At 33.9% G+C, this 19,698-nt stretch overlaps 1 protein-coding gene across 3 annotated transcripts in view; it reads right to left on the bottom strand.

Annotated features, from left to right (window-relative positions):
* Positions 1-19,698, bottom strand: part of LOC126817486 (eyes absent homolog 1) — a 118,193-nt gene that overhangs the window by 81,076 nt on the left and 17,419 nt on the right. For all 3 annotated transcript variants that reach the window (XM_050544495.1, XM_050544497.1, XM_050544498.1), the window contains exon 2: positions 1,424-1,546. In XM_050544495.1, coding sequence (XP_050400452.1) covers positions 1,424-1,528 — 105 coding nt within the window. In that variant the 5' untranslated portion in view covers positions 1,529-1,546. The remainder of the gene's footprint in view (positions 1-1,423; positions 1,547-19,698) is intronic.

Raw genomic sequence — 19,698 nt, 5'->3', positions numbered from 1 at the left:
CCTTTACAAAGTCATGGGGGGTTTATTATCATTTATGAATCCAGGAATGACCTAACAGTTATTGATCTTCAGAACCATTTCCCATACACACAATTAATCACTCTCCTTGATATCAAATCACTCTCCTTAATTTCTAAATCCCTCTTCTTATTGAAACTGGGAGAGCTTTTTTAGGGGAGCGATTTTTTTAATTTGTTGATTAAGGGGAGCTTTTTTCGGCTCTCCTCTAAAATACAAACAACGACGACTGATATTTTCATTCTGACAAAAACTAAACAATTGGGCTCTAATAATTTTTAAAAAATTTGCTAATAAAACTACCACATTTTTGGGGGGTATAAGTTGATACTTTTTTTTCTGCGGAAGTTGGGTCTTCCATCTTATACTCCACATCGACTTATATATAGATGAAGGTAAAAAAAAAAGTTTCTTTTCTGTAACTGTCGCCTTACGAAGTCGGCAAAGTAAACGCACACTGTTTCAAGACAATCTATAAAGAATAAAACTGTGCGCTGTTGGTGACCCACAGACACACATACAGGGGCGATGCCATAATACGTCCACATTCATAATGTTGACATATAAAAATCATACAATAGTATAAAATCATTCAAAGTGGTATGACAAAAATAAATACAATTTAATCATACATGAGAAAGCAGAACATACTAGAACAATAAAACCACTAAAGATAGTATTTTAATACTATCTTTAGTAGTTTTATAAAAATTTAAAAATTACAAAAAAAAAACCCCAATCAGACTTCATCTTATTTTCTAGACTTCAGATAAGGAGGAAGGTTTTACGGCAAAAAGAATAAATCTGCAATATTTCGTCAACATGTATAGATGTAATATTATCACATTGCTCTCTGGATATCTGAATAATAAGGCCATACAAAACACAAATTATTTGTCAATTTAAATCAACATTGATGTTGTGATCTTACCAGGAAAAGATGGGCTTCTGATATCCGATATTTAAGACAAAGTACGAATCGTGTACTATGATGTGTTTCGGCGCCATTTGTAACAAGGGACCCAAAGAACGAGGCTAGATATATTCCATAAGTCATGTCAAACGGTGACGTCATATTCTGGAGAGCATGCGCAATAAATACTACCGGTGTAAATTGGAATAACCAGACGCTAGAGATTGCCATTTGATTGAGACTTCTGGCGTATTTCGCCGAACATAACTGATTTGAAATTAGAGTAAAACGGAAACGATTGAATGTCAATCAGTTTATATACATTCATATTACATTATTATACGCTTTGGGAACCATTTGTGTCAATTTCCAGGTCCCAAATATTAGCGATTTAGCTCCTATAAATATGAGATTTATAAAAAAGATTGTTAAAATAGAAGAAAACAAAAAAAAAGTTTGATTATATTTTTGTGTTAAAATCATTACTTTTACCTCTTGATCTGTTTCTGGATCGGGGGAAATGGATCTCTTCCCATCCAATGGCCCAGGATCCATGGTGATTGGATTTTTCATACAGACAATGCTGGTTTCACTCATTTCAGGCCATCAATACATCTATAAATAAAACAAATATTTAAATAAAATAATTGAAACAAGTACAAACATACTATATGGACAAGGAACCAAGCATAGAGTCATCGCAGCCATCTTTGAAGTGTGGCATTATATAGTATCAAAGTCCTTTATGGTGATCATACTTGAATTGTCTGAGCCTTCGACTTTGTCAGAACAGCGTCACCCCCAACAACAACAACAAGATGAGTAGACCTTGGGACCCAGTTACTGGTCTAAAAAGTGGTAACTATTTCTAGGAGAACAGAAAAAAAAAAGTGCAACACTTTCTGCCCACACTCCTTTATACAGAGGTATAAAATATATCATTTAGTGATATTTATGTATATTCATTTTTTTTTTTTTTTTTGTATTTTGTTATTCTAAAATTACTTCAATGAAAGTTCAATGTCTACCATACATGTAAGTGTGTAATTAATACATATATATGTCTAATTTGTTATATTTTGGTCCTGTTCTTTTGCAGTCACATCTTTTCTTATATAAAAAATAATTAGGTGATGTTTCATTGGATGGATATCAGAGACAAGACTGTACGACTTTTAAGCTTGATGATTCTTGAAGCCAACAATATTCTTTAAGCATGATTACTGATTACTCATTGAGGAGTTGTCTCCCATCCTAGTTCAATTTATTAATTTGTGTCCTCATTAATTCCAAATGATTCTATTTTGTTAAAAAGATTTGGAGGATTTGTTTCTTTTTTGACTACTTTGCATATATTAATTATTTAAAAGATTTTCATATAGAAAGCTTATTTGACAAATGAAAATATGGATCAAATAAGATAATCTATTAACTTAAAGCTATTTAGTTCTCCTATTATAGTTTTTAAAAAGCCATCAGTAAAATATTTGATTCCAAACTTGACTTGATAAGACTACAACAGTTCCTTTGGACATGTTCAAATAAGATTACGTGGAAATATTGAAACAAAGAGTAAGTGTATTTGGGAATTGTGAGTGCTCAAACTCAAAATAAAGATTATATGACAAACGTTGCTTAATAACTCAGTAATTGTGTATCCATAAAATTGTACCTTGTGTTAATATGTTCAATTACTAAATGCCAATCAAAGAAGACAAGATACATGTTTTGCAGCATTTGTCCGTTAGCTTGGCTCAATTGCCAGGTTTTACTGTTTCACAGAAGTAATCTGAATACAGTAATCAGACTACCTGTGCCACCTAATGACCATGATACTAGGTATTTGAACACAAAAAATCTGTATTCTAAAAAATAAAGTTAACCTATTTTATACCAGATAGATACTTCATCCTAAGTTTCCAACCATATCAAGTGCCAGATCTTCACAATCAAAATATTTTTGAAGACTTATTTCACAAGAAAGTTTATACAGTTGAATGGCTTTATATCCTGTTGTCACACTTACAATATTATATTGTGATCGAATACATTACTAAGTTGTTTTCAAGGTCATCTATTCATTTAAAGAAGCAGTCACAGATTTTACAACATAAGAACATTTAAAAAAAAACAAAAACAAAAAAAAACAGATATTAAAAATATCCAATTTTCATCTCAGAATACTGACTACTTGAAAATTACTTTAAAACTCACATTGGAAATTTGTTAATTAACTATCTCACTTCAAAAGAAAGTTTATGTAATAAGCAATATGGTTCCCCCCTAAAAAAAAAAGTGTGTTTAAAAATGAAAAAAAAAACCCTCCAGCCTATTTACCATGTCTGAAAGTTTCATGCAACATACTGAGCAGTTTGGAAATGATTGCAAAACACCCCAATGACAACTAGACATTGTTATTTCTTTGAAAATGTTCAGTTGTCTATGACTAAAATAAAGGGTTCTAAGAGAATATCAAACAGAATTAAAATGTTTTATTTATTGAAAATATATCTGGGATCTATTCTATAATCTTTTACACCTTCAGTTTGAATGTGAAGCTTGCACAATTTCACTATCTAACATATGTTAACAGGTTTTGATATGAATAATTTTAGAAAGATTATAAAATGTAGATTTGATCAACTACTTTATTACTTGTATAGTCTGTATTTTTCTTCTTGTGACTTATTCAATACCACATACATCTGTCACCAAATAAGTATTACATCCTCATTTTAAGCAACATTAAAGATACATTATTCAAGAACTAATGTGCCTATTGCAGGTCTGTCTTTAGGCCTTAATTGTTATTAACATGACAATACCATAATCAACTCTCTAGGGCATCGGATGGCTCCCATTTTAAGTAGATTAGAACGGTTCATCTTTTTAATGATTTAATTCAAAGATAGGTTGCCAGGCAATGAAACATACGCTCACAGCAGCTAAGTCGTCCGGGCAGTCAACAGGTGTTGTTGCATATTTTTTCTTGTCAGTAATGAGAACATTACAACACATGAAAATCTGATTATCAGTAATAACCCATGAAGTAATTATCAGAAAAGATTAGAATTTGTTTTTATTTGTTTGTCTCATGAAAGCGGGACTTATATACCCACTGAGGAATCAGCAAACGAACAGAGTTAAGTTCCAAAATTTATTTTAAAAATGTATCAAGAAAGATTGTGATATTTGTAATAATTTAGACCAAAATAACTAGTTTATTACAGTTATTTTCTTGTCGCTCTGGTTATAATTGTTTGACTAGACTATTAACCTACTCTCTTTGTAAAAAAACAATATGTAGAAAAAAAGCAAATGTGCCTTTTCAAAAAGAATAAAGGAACACTATGCAGGCATTAGACACAAGCACAACAGGCCAAAACCGGCCGCAATACATTTCAATTTAAAAGGACATACGAAATGTTATGATTAAAATTATGGAGCTTTTTAAGACTAACCCAGATAATCGCAAAAATGATGCCATTAGAACAGCCAATGAAATCACACTTTAAGAACATTCGCACCGGATGGCATTAACGATAAGATATAGTCCCAAAGGGTCCCCCACTTTATTGTTTATTCAATCTAGAGTGAATGAATGAATGAAATTAATTTTTAGCCTCTAGAGTGACCACAAGATTTTTCAATGGGATCAAGGGCCTTAACTCTTGGCAATAATTATCAGATATTAACTTTAGCCTCAAAAGTTTCTACAAAATTTTCCAAAGAGGTCAAGGGCTATAACTCTGGCAGTAATTATCAAAAATCGTTGAAAATCAATAGGCTTCTTTGTCTCATGACCTTTGTGCGTATAAATTTAAAGTCAATCAGACATTAACTTGAGCCTCTCGATATTTCAAAGTGATCAAGGGCCATTGCTTCTAAACTTGTGGACGCCTTACTGACTGACGAACGGAAGCGACGACAATATACAACCACTTTTCAATGTGGTCGTATAACCAGCGGCTGCCAGGCAGGATACGCCCACATTTTCGAGAGATGGATAGAGAACAAGCTAACAAGAAAGTGATTTTTCCTACAATCAAGGGCCATAATTCTGGAAATTACAATTCGATATGCGCATATATCGAAAGGAACTGAGATCTTTGTGTTATAAACTTACATTTCAAGTTTCAACAAAATCGGATAAAAATTGTGACCTCTATAGGGTCCACAACCTTGATATACCATATTTTTACGCTATTTGAGAACAAACGGCGGCCATTTTGTCTGTCAATTTTGGGGCGATTTTCACAAAATTCAAACTCAACTGTCCTTAGGGTGGAACGGTAATATAATAATACGTTTTTTTAAATCGGATAAAAATTATGACCTCTATAGGATCCACAAGCTAAAAACGCAATTTTTTGTACAATCAGGGGCCATAATTCAGGTAATTACGGTCAGATATGGGCAAATATTGAAAGGAACCGAGATCTTTGGGTTATAGACTTACATTTCAAGTTTCAACAAAAATTGTGACCTCTATAGGGTCCACAACCTTGATATACCATTTTCTTACGCTATTTGAGAACGAACGGCGGCCATTTTGTCTGTCAATTTTGGGCCGATTTTCACAAAATTCGAATTCAGTCGTCCCTAGGGTGTAACGGTGATATAATAATACGTTTTTTTAAATCGGGTAAAAATTATGACTTCTATAGGGTCCACAAGCTAAAAACGTGATTTTTCGTACAATCAGGGGCCATAATTCAGGAAGTTACGGTCCGATATGCACGAATATCGAAAGGAACCGAGATCTTTGGGTTATAAACTTACATTTCAAGTTTCAACAAAATCGGATAAAAATTGTGACCCCTATAGGGTCCACAACCTTGATATACCATATTCTTACGCTACATTTCAAGTTTCAACAAAATCGGATAAAAATTGTGACCCCTATAGGGTCCACAACCTTGATATACCATATTCTTACGCTATTTGGGAACGAACGGCGGACATTTTGTCTGTCAATTTTGGGCCGATTTTCACGAAATTCGAACTCAGTCATCCTTAGGGTGTAACGGTGATATAATAGAACGTTTTTTTAAATCGGATAAAAATTATGACTTCTATAGGGTCCACAAGGTAAAAATGTGATTTTTGGTACAATCAGGGGCCATAATTCAGGAAGTTACTGTCCGATATGCGCAAATATCGAAAGGAACTGAGATCTTTGGGTTATAAACTTACATTTCAAGTTTCAACAAAATCGGATAAAAATTGTGACCTCTATAGGGTCCACAAGCTAAAAATGTGATTTTTCGTACAAACAGGGGCCATAATCCATGAAGTTTCGATCCGATACATGCCAATATCGAAAGCAGCCGAGATCTTTTGGGGATAAACCTATATTTCAAGTTTCGTCGAAATCGGATAAGAATTGTGACCTGTAGAGAGTCCACAAACAATTGTGGACGGACGGACGTCCGGACGGACAGGGGCGACGGCATAATACGTCCACATGAAACAGACCTATATTTAAACCAGTGTAAAGACATAAAAACCTCACTTCAAAAGATTTATTAATTTGTTTTATAACTTAAAAATATGGGTAAAAGATTTGTTCAGAAAAGTAAATGAACTAATGTTAAAATTTATTACAATGATTTAAGGTCTGCTTGGTCTGCCTCGCTAGAACAAAGCAGTAAAATTTATGTTCTTTGCGAGACGAAAATATAAATAAATGGGAAAATCATCTAGAAATTCCATCTTAAATGGTAGCAGGTCATGTACAGACGATTTGTTCTGAGATTCTGAAACTCTTGAATGAAGCAGTTGGTTTGGTGTTGGACAAAAACTACAGCTTGTTTGATGATATTACCATCTGGAAACTTTCAGGAAAACCTAGTCAAATTATTTTCACTCCCCTCTGTACTACAGTAAATGAAAAATGAATTAAGTTTAAAGACCATCGGCAAAACATTAATAACCCAAGCTCTAGTTATTTCTATATGTATGGGTGTATAGCAGCCAATATTTTCTCAAGTTCTGTAGATTTGAAGCTGACTATGGGGTGTACTTAAGGTGCATTTAGGTAAACACAGAATAGATTCTTCCCTTTTTTATTGTGTTAATAGAGCATTGAAGGATTTTCAATCTTGGTATGATAATAAATATGGTCTAATCTCCAATAAATCTATATTACACATTAGTAGGCTAACATTGACAAGACCAGTGACACTTTGGGACCAACAAATTTGCATTCATTATTTTGCACGAACACAGGCTTTTAGAGTTAACAAATGGATTAAAATAATGTTTGATATCGAATTAACACAATACTTCCAACCTTTTGAGACAAAACATATAATAGTTTGTATTTCTACCGTTACATGTACACTACAGGGTAGGACAAATTTGCCCTGACAGCAATGTTTCTGGCTGCTCTTTTTCCATTTCCAATTGTCAGGGGTTAATTTATGTGCAAGATTATATTCAGATGTGACCTGTCCCATCCCAACGACTAGAAACACGGGGGGGGGAAGCTGGGCCAGCTCGCAGTCACCACCCTTGAAGCGTGAATGCACAGTCCTAGGCTTGAAAAATCATTAAGATTCTCCTCGGCCCACGGCAGGATTTGCATTGAGAATCCACCGCTTGACAGCCACGCAGCCCGACTGTCATGTAAAGTTTGTGGTTTGTGCCATTCAGCAAATTATCCAGAGTATCTGCGTTCACATTCAACAAGTGGACTGGTACCTAAAGTTAATTTCCGACATAAATCCTACTTTGAAGGAGCAATGGTAAGAACTGTAAATTATAGTGAGATTACTTGATGATAGTTCCTCTAATTCATAGGCTGTATTCATATTGGAAGTAGTATCTGAAGTTAATTTCTTATTTTGGAGGGATTTCTTTCTTTATGCCTGTTTATATTTTATAGAACTTACAGCAAGCAGTCAGACAATTATTTTGATAACATGTGAACGACGTCATTATACTTTTTGTTTTACTGACTGAAAATACAAAAAGACATGCAACATTGATTGGCAGCAGACTGTCTTGTAAAAAACAATGAACTTTAGCGAGGTACGATTCCTTTCTGTGAATGTAGTCCATGTGTATGTCGACAGTTCTATTAAATGACATTTGTCTTTAGGTGTAATGGTAATGGCATTCCTATAAGACAAAACATCAACTGCAATATCTTCAGATAAATAAATATTCACACACAAACCAAGAAGTGAACTTAAAACTGTTTATTTCTATAAAATACTTTACGTTGATCCAAACCATTTATCTCACCTAGTAAAAGCAAATTTTGCGACTAGATAAATATTATTCCCCCCTCTAGCAAAAACATCGCCTCAATTTAACTCATCTTTTTGGCAACTTTACACATGTTCGACATCAAAATGCCTTCTAAGTTTTTTTTCCTTGGCCTCGTTGACTTGTTTTAGCGAAGAAATGATATATCCCAGCATCCTCTCACTCAAACAATGTATCAATACCTTCGGGCCGAGTTTTCTACAAAGGTTAAAGTTGAAAATTGTAGAACTACCCATAATCAACCAAAACAAAACTTGGGAATATATTTTTTTTCAAATATTTCTTTTACAAACTTACAGATAATTGAAATTTTGACAAAACGATGTAAGGAGGGACTATAGCTTAGACAAGAATGATAAAGAGATATCAAAACTTCGAAGGATCTTCAGAATATATGCAGGTTAATAAGGGTATGCTTACTACTTCTAGAACATCTCACATCACTTCCTTCTGTGCTTTTGTTGAGATATAAAGCTTAGACAAGAATGATAAAGAGATATCAAAACTTCGAAGGATCTTCAGAATATATGCAGGTTAATAAGGGTATGCTTACTACTTCTAGAACATCTCAAATCACTTCCTTCTGTGCTTTTGTTGAGATATAAAGTCTTTTTTATTGTATATAATTTACAGTACTTCTGGTAAATATATTAAACGCCTATCTTAATTATTTCTGAATCATATCAGCAATGCTGATGAAATTAATTAAATTGGCTGTTTTTTTCTCTTTGAAGCTGGCAATGCTTAAATGTAAATAAACTACCTAGTATTAATAAGTAGTAAAAACTGTTATTAATGTACTTGACTTACACACTCATACAAATTGATTCATAAGTTAATGTAGAAATTACTAAATAATTATTACATAAATTAAAGCTCACTATAACTTTCACATAAAATTATATACAACTAACTCATCTTCACAATATCATGGTTAGTTACTAGATTGAGTTAGTTAGCTTAAAGGAAACGCAGCAGTCATCTAAAAGTGGTTTGTTTATAGTAAGTGCAGGTGGACCACATCACACACAAGCAAATCCACAAGATAAACCTAGAGACAGGACACAATATACAGACACCACAAACAACCAATGCACATGGCAGATTAAGTGAATGGATACGGGGGCTAGTCATAAGCTTGCACTGTGCTGTACGCCCACTACACATTTTGCAAGAGATGGATAGAGAACAAGCTAAAACAAAAACGTGATTTTTCGTACAATCAGGGACCATAATCCAGGAAGTTAAGGTCTGAAATGCGCGAATAACGAAAGGGACTGAGATCTTTGGGATATAGAGATATATCTTAAGTTTCATCAAAATCGCACAAAAATTGTGACCTTTTACTTTTACACAATTTGCGTACAAGGAGCGGCCAATTTGTCGGGCAGTTTTGTATCTATTTTCCCATAATTTGAACTTAACCATCATCAGGGTGTAACGATAATATATTGAAACGATTTTTTTAAAATGAGAGCCCACAAGCTAAAATCGCGATTTTTTCATACAATCATCAAGGAAGTTACGGTCCAATATGCACAAATAATGAAAGGAACTGAGATCATTGGGATATAAACAGGTGTTTTAAGTTTCATCAAAATTAGATAAAATTGTTACTTCCAGAGGGTCCACAACCTTGATACTACATACTTAAACACTATTTGCATTCAGGGAGCAGCCATTTTGTCAGGCAGTTTTGGATCTCTAGAAGGACCACAAGCTAATAACAGGATTTTTCTTACTTAAACAGGGGCCATGATCCGGGAAGTTATGGTCCAATATGTTCTGTTCTACTCCAACAACCCCTCGGTCTATTTCCAAATTCAAATTATCAGTCCTTGATGATTCCATTGGCCATACTGGTAGATGCTGCATACCAATCAAAAAACAGTTTACAAACCAGTCTGTGTCATTGTATATGTTCACAAAAATATGTTTGTACCTACTTTTTAACAATGAAAACAACATTTTGGTGAAGTTTTTCGGTCATATTTGTTGCAACAAGATGCAAGTTACTTCCTTACGGCCACTTCCTTGATTGATCGATAAATATAGAACGATTATCAAGGCAGATAATTTGAATACATGTCTCCCCAAGTGATATGGAACCAGGGATTAGTGGAACAATAACATTAGGGATATCGAGATGCTTTGACTAAGACATTTGTAAAGTTCTCTTATCTTTGATATACTGGTGCATGTATCTTCAATCTTTTAAAAATATTTTAGCAATTAGGCATGGATGCTCCAGAGTAGGATACTATTATTGCCATGCCTACAATTTACAAATGATTTGTTTACTCTGGAGATTAACTTTGTCTGAAAGCAAAGGAGGAGGAGAAAATAAATAGACCAGCTCCGTATCTGTCTTTGAGTCGGCTTATTTAGGCTTCAGTTCTACATACTTCATCACTTTTGGTGGGGATTTTTGATTTCAAGTAGGATATGTGTGCATTATCACATATAACCTCTAAAAGTATATAGATGTAAACAGTTATACCAGTTTTGCCGTGAATTAATGCGACATTTGCCAAGCGTTTTTAATCCAGCTTTCAAAGATAGGTTGCCAGGCAACAAACCATACGCCCACAGCAGCTAAATCGTCCGAGCGGTCGTCAAGAGTTGTTGCATATTTATTCCTTTGTAGGTAATTGGGGGCCTTTACAAGACAGTTCCATACAGATCAGATTATAAATTTTGTCGTTTGAGGGTTTACAAGGTTCTACAAACTGAAACAAGGGTCTCAACTCTGGAAGTAATCTACAGAAATTGATGAAATTTGACAGGCTTTTTCGTTTTACTAATTTAAATAATGCATATAAATTTCATACAGATCACATGATGACTTTTGTCATTCAAACGTTCACAATCGCCATAACTCTAGAAATTATTGACGGAAATTGCTGAAATTCAATAGACCTATTTCACAAATTTAAATGATGCATTAACAAGGTTTAACAAAGTGAAACAAGGGCAATAACTCTAGAAGTAATTATTGTAAATTGCTGAAATTCAATAGGCTTTTTCGTTTCACTAATTTAAATCATGCATATAAATGTCACAAAGATCGAATGATAACTTTTGACGTTAGAGCGTTCACAAGGATCAATAAAGTGAAACAAGGGCCATAACTCTAGACGTAATAAACGGAAATTGCTGAAATTCAATAGGCTTCTTCGTTTCAGTAATCTAAATAATGCATATAAATTTCAGAAAGATCGGATGATAACTTTTGACGTTAGAGCGTTCACAAGGATCAATAAAGTGAAACAAGGGCCATAACTCTAGACGTAATAAACGGGAATTCAGCAATCTAAATAATGCATATAAATTTCAGAAAGATCGGATGATAACTTTTGACGGACGGACGGGGGCAACGGCAATATACGTCCACATTTCAATGTGGGCGTATAAAAATAGCCACCTGAACGACATAATATTTTCTACTCTGATAGCAAAATTTTTCCAGTGTTCAAATCTAAAACTTTATCTTTAATTAACTAATAATTTGTTGAAAAGTTTGTTGATATTCCCAGTTTACTGTTTATTGTTTTCCTTCATGAAAATAATTTTCTCCAGTCAGACAGATTTTGTAGTAATTTTGCTATAAAATGTTAGAAAATGTTTTGGTTGGCATCGTGTCAACTCATTATCATGTCCCACGCTAAAACGTCAGCCTTAAGAAAACCATCATCATTTCATACATAAACTGCATCTCTATACAATAAAAACATTTACTGATAATTCATTTTTCCTGGGATTTTGGAAAGATGCAATAACATAATTTTGGAGAAAAGTATACATTGTTAATATACAATTGTAAGAAACATTTGCACAAAATGACATACAGGCAGTGGGCAATTATGTGAACAAATTTGTTCATTTTGTACCCGTTATAACTGTCTATTAAGTGTAATCTCTCCTCTTGGATTCTATTGGATTAAATAGAGGCCAATGTTGCCATACAAGATACACCCATATGTTGCAAGAGATGGACAAAGAACGAGCTAAAAAAATGTGATTTTTTTGTACAATCAAGGGCCATAATCAAGTAAGTTACGGTCCGATATGCATGTATATCGAAAGAAAGCAAGATCTTTTGGATATAAACATATATTTTAAGTTTCATCAAATTCAGATAAAAATTGTGACTTCTTAAGGGTCCACAACTTTGGTATTACAGACTTTTACACAATTTGGGTATAAGGAGCAGCCATATTGTTAGGCAGTTTCGGTCAACAACCATTTCGGTGTAGCGGTGATATATTTAAACATTTTTTTTTAAATCGGACAATCAGGGGCCATAATCCAGGAAGTTACGATTTTATTTCAATAATTCGCTTGTGCTTAGTGGTCTTTAACAGTGGGTGGAAACCAGAGGAGCCAGTGGAAACCCACCAGGTTCGACAGGCGACCCTACTCCTTGTCACATACAACCGTGGAATTGAAACCACGCCAGTTGATGCACTAACCATTTGGCCATCAATTCCCCCTTAGTCGTTTGGACTTCGGTGATGTTGATTTTTGATGTTTTGGTTTATGTCCATTTTAATCATCCAGTTCTTATTGTCTGCAAAAATTCAATGCATTATATCTTTGTAAATATTGATATTCCTTTTAGAGATTAAACTCTCAAGATATCATAATTTGCAAGAAGGGATCAACAATCCCCCAAATGACATTCAAAGACTTTAAAAAATCATCATTCTGAGATTCACACATACATGTATATGCTTATTTCTATTTATTATATGCTACAACAATTCTGCCCAGAAAGTTCTGGTAATTTGGGGATCAGAATGTAGCTTTAGAATTCAGAATGGACACTCTCATTTTCTGTTTTAAATATTTAACATTGCCCACTAAATATGTTGTAATCACTAATTGTTAATTTAATATCTATATCTGGTTTGGAAATGTGACAATTCAGTCGACTGACGTCAAAAAGAAAATTATGTCACATTTTCATTCAAACCACATTTAGTTCCTTAAGAAGAAATCAGCAAATTGTACTTAATAGAAGCTTAAGTAACATCATGAATTGTTCAATTATGTCTCTGACATTATGCACAAAAACTTTAAATTCTAGACATGCTTGATGCATGGAATATCAATTTAAAGCACATTACACAACACAGCAAGATGCATTTTTTACTGGAATGTCTGACGAGTATGAACAAGATCATGCAAAATCATGACGGTTCTCTACAAATCTCTGTCCTGGCTTCTTAATATACATGTACCACGGCTCCTTCATCCATTGTCATTTGCGTATTGTTAATCCCTTGCAAACTGCAATACTGAGAACGTTAATCTCTAAAAGTTCAATTTTAGTCAATATTTACAAAGATATGAGGAAATGAACATTTCGCAATATTTGGCATCTTCTGCAGATGATATAAACAAGTTTTTAATTAATGTTGAATAAAAAATTTTGACAGACATATTTTTAATTGAATTGAATCCAAGCTGGACAATTATAACTTCCTTTGATATTTTAGTAAATCATTTTATTAAATGTGATATAATGACTCGAGTACACTTCAGTGTTGGTTAAACCGTGAAAAATCAGATATACTCTGAAAAATGCAATTGTGATCAATGACTTTAAGTGTTGTTTCTGCTTGACCAAGTGTTTTCAAATCTGAAAATCTGTTCAGTGAATTCAAGACTACATGGTCTGTGACATAATGAACGAAATCTAAAATTAGAATTTGAGAAGAATTTTCAGTCTCTCAGTCTGCAAGATTTTCCCAAGTTTCATATCTATGTAAAGTATTTACGTATTTCAGTATACTTCAAATAAACATATTATTAACAACTACATATACTAGCTACAGTGTAGTTAATGTGCACATCATGTGCAATGAAAAAAACACCAAAGAAAACAGTTTCTGTCCTTGATGCCGCCTACAAATTACGATAACGAGGACCAGTTTCAACTCGAAAAGGTGATGGCAGTCCACATCCTGCTCAAATTAGCTAGAAATGTCAGCTTCAAGAACCACAAAACTTGACTGCATTTCTAGAATTGGCTATAGACAGATTTCTTTGATTTGTCAACAATATGAGTGTTATGGCTGTAAACAAAATAACTAGTTCTCACTAAATCTGGAACAAGCTCATATTTTCTACTGTTTGTAAAGAAAGGATTTTATTTTCATGTAACATCTGATGCATGGTATTTGTTAAAAGAATAGTGTAAATAACACTTTTTGAGTCATTAACCCACCAAATTAGAAATAGTAGGAATTAAATAGAAAGGAATATTAATCTATTATTGTTGAATGTTTTATCTAGAAAATGTTTAAAGTGGAACTTTTGGATATGTGTAGCCAATGGTTACTATATCAACTTTACGGCAAGTTCACACCAATCTGATTGAAATTAATTCAGTTATCTTCACTCAAAGTCGTAAAAATGGACCTCTCCTAAAAACAACTTTGCCAATTATCGAAAACACTCTTAATCCCCTCAGACGCCAGTGACGTCACAGTGACCGAATGCATATTCGGAATGTTTATTCCTTAATTACCTATATACAGCCGACGTGTGTACTCATTAACGCCTGACTGATTCCTTAATCCCCCCAATTAAATAAAACAATTGACTACGGAATAATTTGTTTTGTAATTCATTTTAATTTAAGATCCAATTTCGAATTTGTTTCATAATGTACGGTCGCTCTAATTTCTCACGACAGCAATTTTAATACCCTCTTACATCGTGTGCAGTCCAATCGATTTGATATACATTTTCGTCAAAAGAGTATTGTGGTTCTAATTTCCCCGAGTACAGGGGTAAAAAGATGTGGTCATGCAAAATGTATCATAAAAGTCAAACATGATTGAAAAGCGATTTGTAAATGACGGTCCGTTATCATCATACAGCGGATTTGACTTCATTACTCTGAAATAGACCGTAAAAATGAAATAGGAAAAAATATCTCAATATACTTTAGAATTAACAGTACAAATAAATTTTGTTGGTAACCATCCAAATGGAATAACAGACAGATTGAGAAGGGTTGTCTAACTATCTTTGTGTATTGATAATAATATATGACAAGTAGTGTCGTTAATATCTGTCATTAATTAATCAATCCGACTAAAGTTATACAGACTTGGGGGTCATAAATTAATTTACATCTCAGTGTTAGCAGTGATTGTTAGTGGGATTAAGAATGCTGATTAGGTAATTATCTATTTTACGCCGGCCAGATCAAAGACATCACTCTAGGTGGAACGTGTGCGTAATACCCACGAATGAACTAATGGTAGAATCGTACACACACATATTAATTGTATAAAATAATTAAGTTTTACTCATCAGTTGTTTATAATTATTATTTACTCAATACTTATTGCTCGCCGGTGTTTTTGTAATCAAGTAGCCTCGTATTATTTGTTGACTGGCGTTTAAACAACATTTAATTGACTTGATATGAAATCTTCTTTATAATAAAAGTATTTTACAATTGCATTGACTCCGCGTATGATCAAGTGTATTTGATATTCATGTCCATGAATCCCATGCAATTTAACCTCAGTTACTACGCCCATAGTGCATGGAACCGTACATGGCAATCAGATTCCCAGCGTTGATTGGCTGAGAATGGTCATCGGTAAATTCCATATTCACTGTGAATTTCAAATGGAGAGAGAGAGAGAGAGAGAGAAATGGGGTTTAACATCCACTCGACACAAACTAGGTCATTTCGGGACTAACATATGGTTCAATTTTATTTTCATAATTCGCTTTCGCGTAGGGGTCTTTAGCAGTGGGAGGAAACCGGAGGACACGGAGAAAACCCACGAAGTTGGACAGGCGACCCTAAATTTCAAATGGAGTTATGATAAAAGTTGTTCTTGGTGTATAGAAATGGTTATTATTATTATATAATATATATAATATAGCTAATAATGAATATATCGACAATTGACTGGCACCATTTGTATTTCTGTACTTATAGAGAATAGTTAGGGATATCAAGTATTACGGGGTTATACAAATTACCGGTAAATGCGCGAATTGCTTAGGTCTTCTTCAGTTGTCACGGGGCCTATTTAAACAATGGCACCTTAAATGGATCTACGGCATTTTAAATTCACCTTAAAATATTCCAATCACAAATGTCTAATCTATAACAACGCAAGACGATAATTCGGTGATTATGATTCTGCCAGTCACATGTTAATTGGACCGACACGTACACACATGTCAACTGGTGGTGTGTATTGTATAGATAATGTATATAGTATGTGTAGTGCCTGTGACGTCACCAGCCAATCAACCGGATTAAGGTTGTAATTGAAAATTTGAAAACCGTTTTTCGCTTTCGGATACTTAAACATCAATAGCTGAATTAATTTTAATCAGATTGGTTTGAACTTGCCGGAAAATGGATATAGTACCCATTGGCTATAAGTACATTCAATTAAGATTTTTAATCTTATGTGGTCTTTAAACAAAGATACCGTTATCTTTATTAACTATTCTACAGAAGAGAATTTTGCCTGGACAGCAGACTTTTCTTTGAATTCCAAGTCTTTTGACACGTCTGATCAACCTAATACAATTCTTTATTTTGTCCCCAAGCCTTTAAATCCGAGCTCTGTGCGTTAACCGAGGTCATTTGTACATATTAGTGTGACGTGAAAGAACCTTCGGCAGTTGGAATTTGATATAAAAATAGGCCATAGCACCACTGTCCTGGGCAAAATTTCCTCATAGCCCACTGTATGCGTATGCCCATCTTCGTTCGCCCAGTCGGAGGAGAACAGTAAGACATTAAACCCCATTTCATTTCATGTTATTACAAGTTGTCAAGCAAAATCAACTTACAGGTAACTGTTACACACAAATAATATTATTCTTGAATACATGTATATGACAGAGTAATTTACCATAAAAGGTAATGAATTGAGCATGCCCAAAGTTACCTGAAGCAGGCAATTTTAAGCGGACCTGTTCAGCAGAGTCGTGCTGGTTGGGTAGGCAGGGTAGACAACCTGCCCTCATAAATAAGGGGGGGGGGGGCTATGTGCCCTCATTTCGCTTTGTTCTTGGTTGTTGCTAACTATGTTCATGTTCAGATCTTCAGGACTTAATCATAATCCCTGAACCAAGTATCAATGTATGGTATGTCATGGCTCAGATACGTCAAGTGTATTTTAGCATGTGCCACAGAACCAAACATTACCTGGAGCTGCCCACCTAAAGTACCATAAGTTTGGTCTGCATACCCTCCTTAGGAGGCCCCAGCACGTCTCTGCTGTTCAGAAAATAATGTAAGCCAGCTCAATAAAAAGATGGGTTGCCTGTCAATCAAACATACACCCACAGCAGTCCACACACATGTTCACAAGACACTAAAACCTTTAATTATCAGAAATAATTAAAATGGGATTGGCTTCTAATTCTTCTACACATGATTTTAAAAATTGATCAACTCAAATTATCAGAAATTGTTGAAAATTAATAGGATTCTTCGGCTAACAACCATAAACATTGTGTATAAATTTAATGTCAATCGGGCTATAACTTTCTAGAGTGCACTGATGGGGTTGACAACAATATGTCTACATTTAAAAGTGTGCATAAAAAAAGAATGTTATGTGTTGTATCCTGGGACATTATTTTGAAATGTCAGAGAATGAGAAACCCACTATTTGTGGATGGGGGGAATTTTTCCAACTATAGTCCTCAAATACAACCAAAAACCATCTGTCCGATTCGCATAAGGTTATGATTATTCTGATAATATTTGGCATCAAGCCAGATATGTCGATCATGTTTTCAGATTACTTATCTACATCATATTTTCAACTAAGAGTACAATCAAAATATCTTTCAGTTTCTCAAGTTTTACAAATTGCTCATCACATTTTTTTTAGAAAAGTCTACAACACAACTATTTAAATGAATTTAAATATACAGGCATGATGACGCCTGTAGCTAAAACCATATTTAATATATTTCTTCACTAATGACATTTAAAGCCAAAAGATAAGTATAAACTGCCTAAAAGGAAGCAATTGTGAGTTTCTCCCACATTTTTCAAAGCTGAGAGACAGAAAGAGAGGGACAAATCGGATTTAACTTCCACTTGACACAAACCAACTTATTTTGGGACTTGCAAATTTTAATTCTCAATAATTCGCTTGCACATAGGGGTCTTTAGTAATAGGACCCTACTCCTTGTCACATACAAACAAGACCCCACCCCCTTTTTCAAAGCTCCATTCCATGGTTTAAACATGGTTAAAATTTAAAATTGTTTCTTTAAATGCAAATAACTCCTTTATCGGTACCTTATTCATAGGCTTATACCTGAACGCTAATATTGATTTTTTGTAAAAAATGAAGGCTAATTAAATTAGTAATGCCCATTAATTCTGAATGAATAAAAATTACCAGAATTTTATTAGACTCTACATGTATGGATGTTTAAACATGCTTTCTTGCAGAGCTTAGCATAATAATTATAACTGCTAAGTGTTGTAAATATTACAGTGGTGCGGTTGCAATAAATTGTCTAATTTTGTTACATGTATGTGTCACAGATGAGATACATGTATACCTACATTTAAAAGATAACAGATTTTTGCTTCTAAGAATAACTGTCTACATACATCGTAATGATAGTATTATGGCCATGTACATTATTATCAAGTCATTTCAATTATCAAGACAATACCTAGACCACAAATTCATGAAAAATTGTAGACCAGTTTTTCACACCACTGTCCATTTTTCGGAAAGTAAAAGATACAACCAATGGACCAGGAGAACTGCATATACATGTTCCGTGTTCGAAACGTAACAGTAGCCATGGAGAACGGAGTTTAATTACACATTTAAAGAAGAAACATTGATATACATCTCTCCTCGCGGGGCATGTAAAACATATAAATCAAGATAGGATGGCAGAGCCGCTTTCCACAACAAATGGTGATCATACAGGTACAGTATGCAATAAAATTACAATTTACACTAAGCACTGAAAGTGCACTGTTTACACAAAGCAGTTTTATTACGTTAAGAACTGCAACCTGTTTCCACAGTAAATTAATAAGTAGGAGATATATCATATTTGTATAGTACATTTATATTATTATTAGAGGGTAAAGAATGATAGCTTCTACTGTAGATTAACTTTCTTAATACAATATTTCATTCATATCATCAACTCTGTTTACTACAACTGTAACGACAATAGTAGCACATTTGACAACTTGGGTCCACAAAGGAAACAAGTTCAGTTTTTGTTTTAAGTTGAGATTATTTGTTAATGAGTTGTAGAAATACCACATTTAAAAGTTTTCTCAAGGTTGAGACATAAGTTCGGGGTTTTTATCTGTTAATCAATGAAATCCAACATTTCATGGACATTTTTAGACTTTCAAAAGAAACACTACCATGTACATGTGATCATAATATTTCTGAAAATGAAATAAAATCAGCCAACCAATTTGTGTCTCCTTTATTAA

Source organism: Patella vulgata, chromosome 4 (genome assembly GCF_932274485.2).
Source record: "Patella vulgata chromosome 4, xgPatVulg1.2, whole genome shotgun sequence".
Lineage (NCBI taxonomy): Eukaryota > Metazoa > Mollusca > Gastropoda > Patellidae > Patella > Patella vulgata.
Note: the sequence above shows the minus strand (reverse complement) of the source record. Positions and strands in the feature narration are given on the sequence as shown.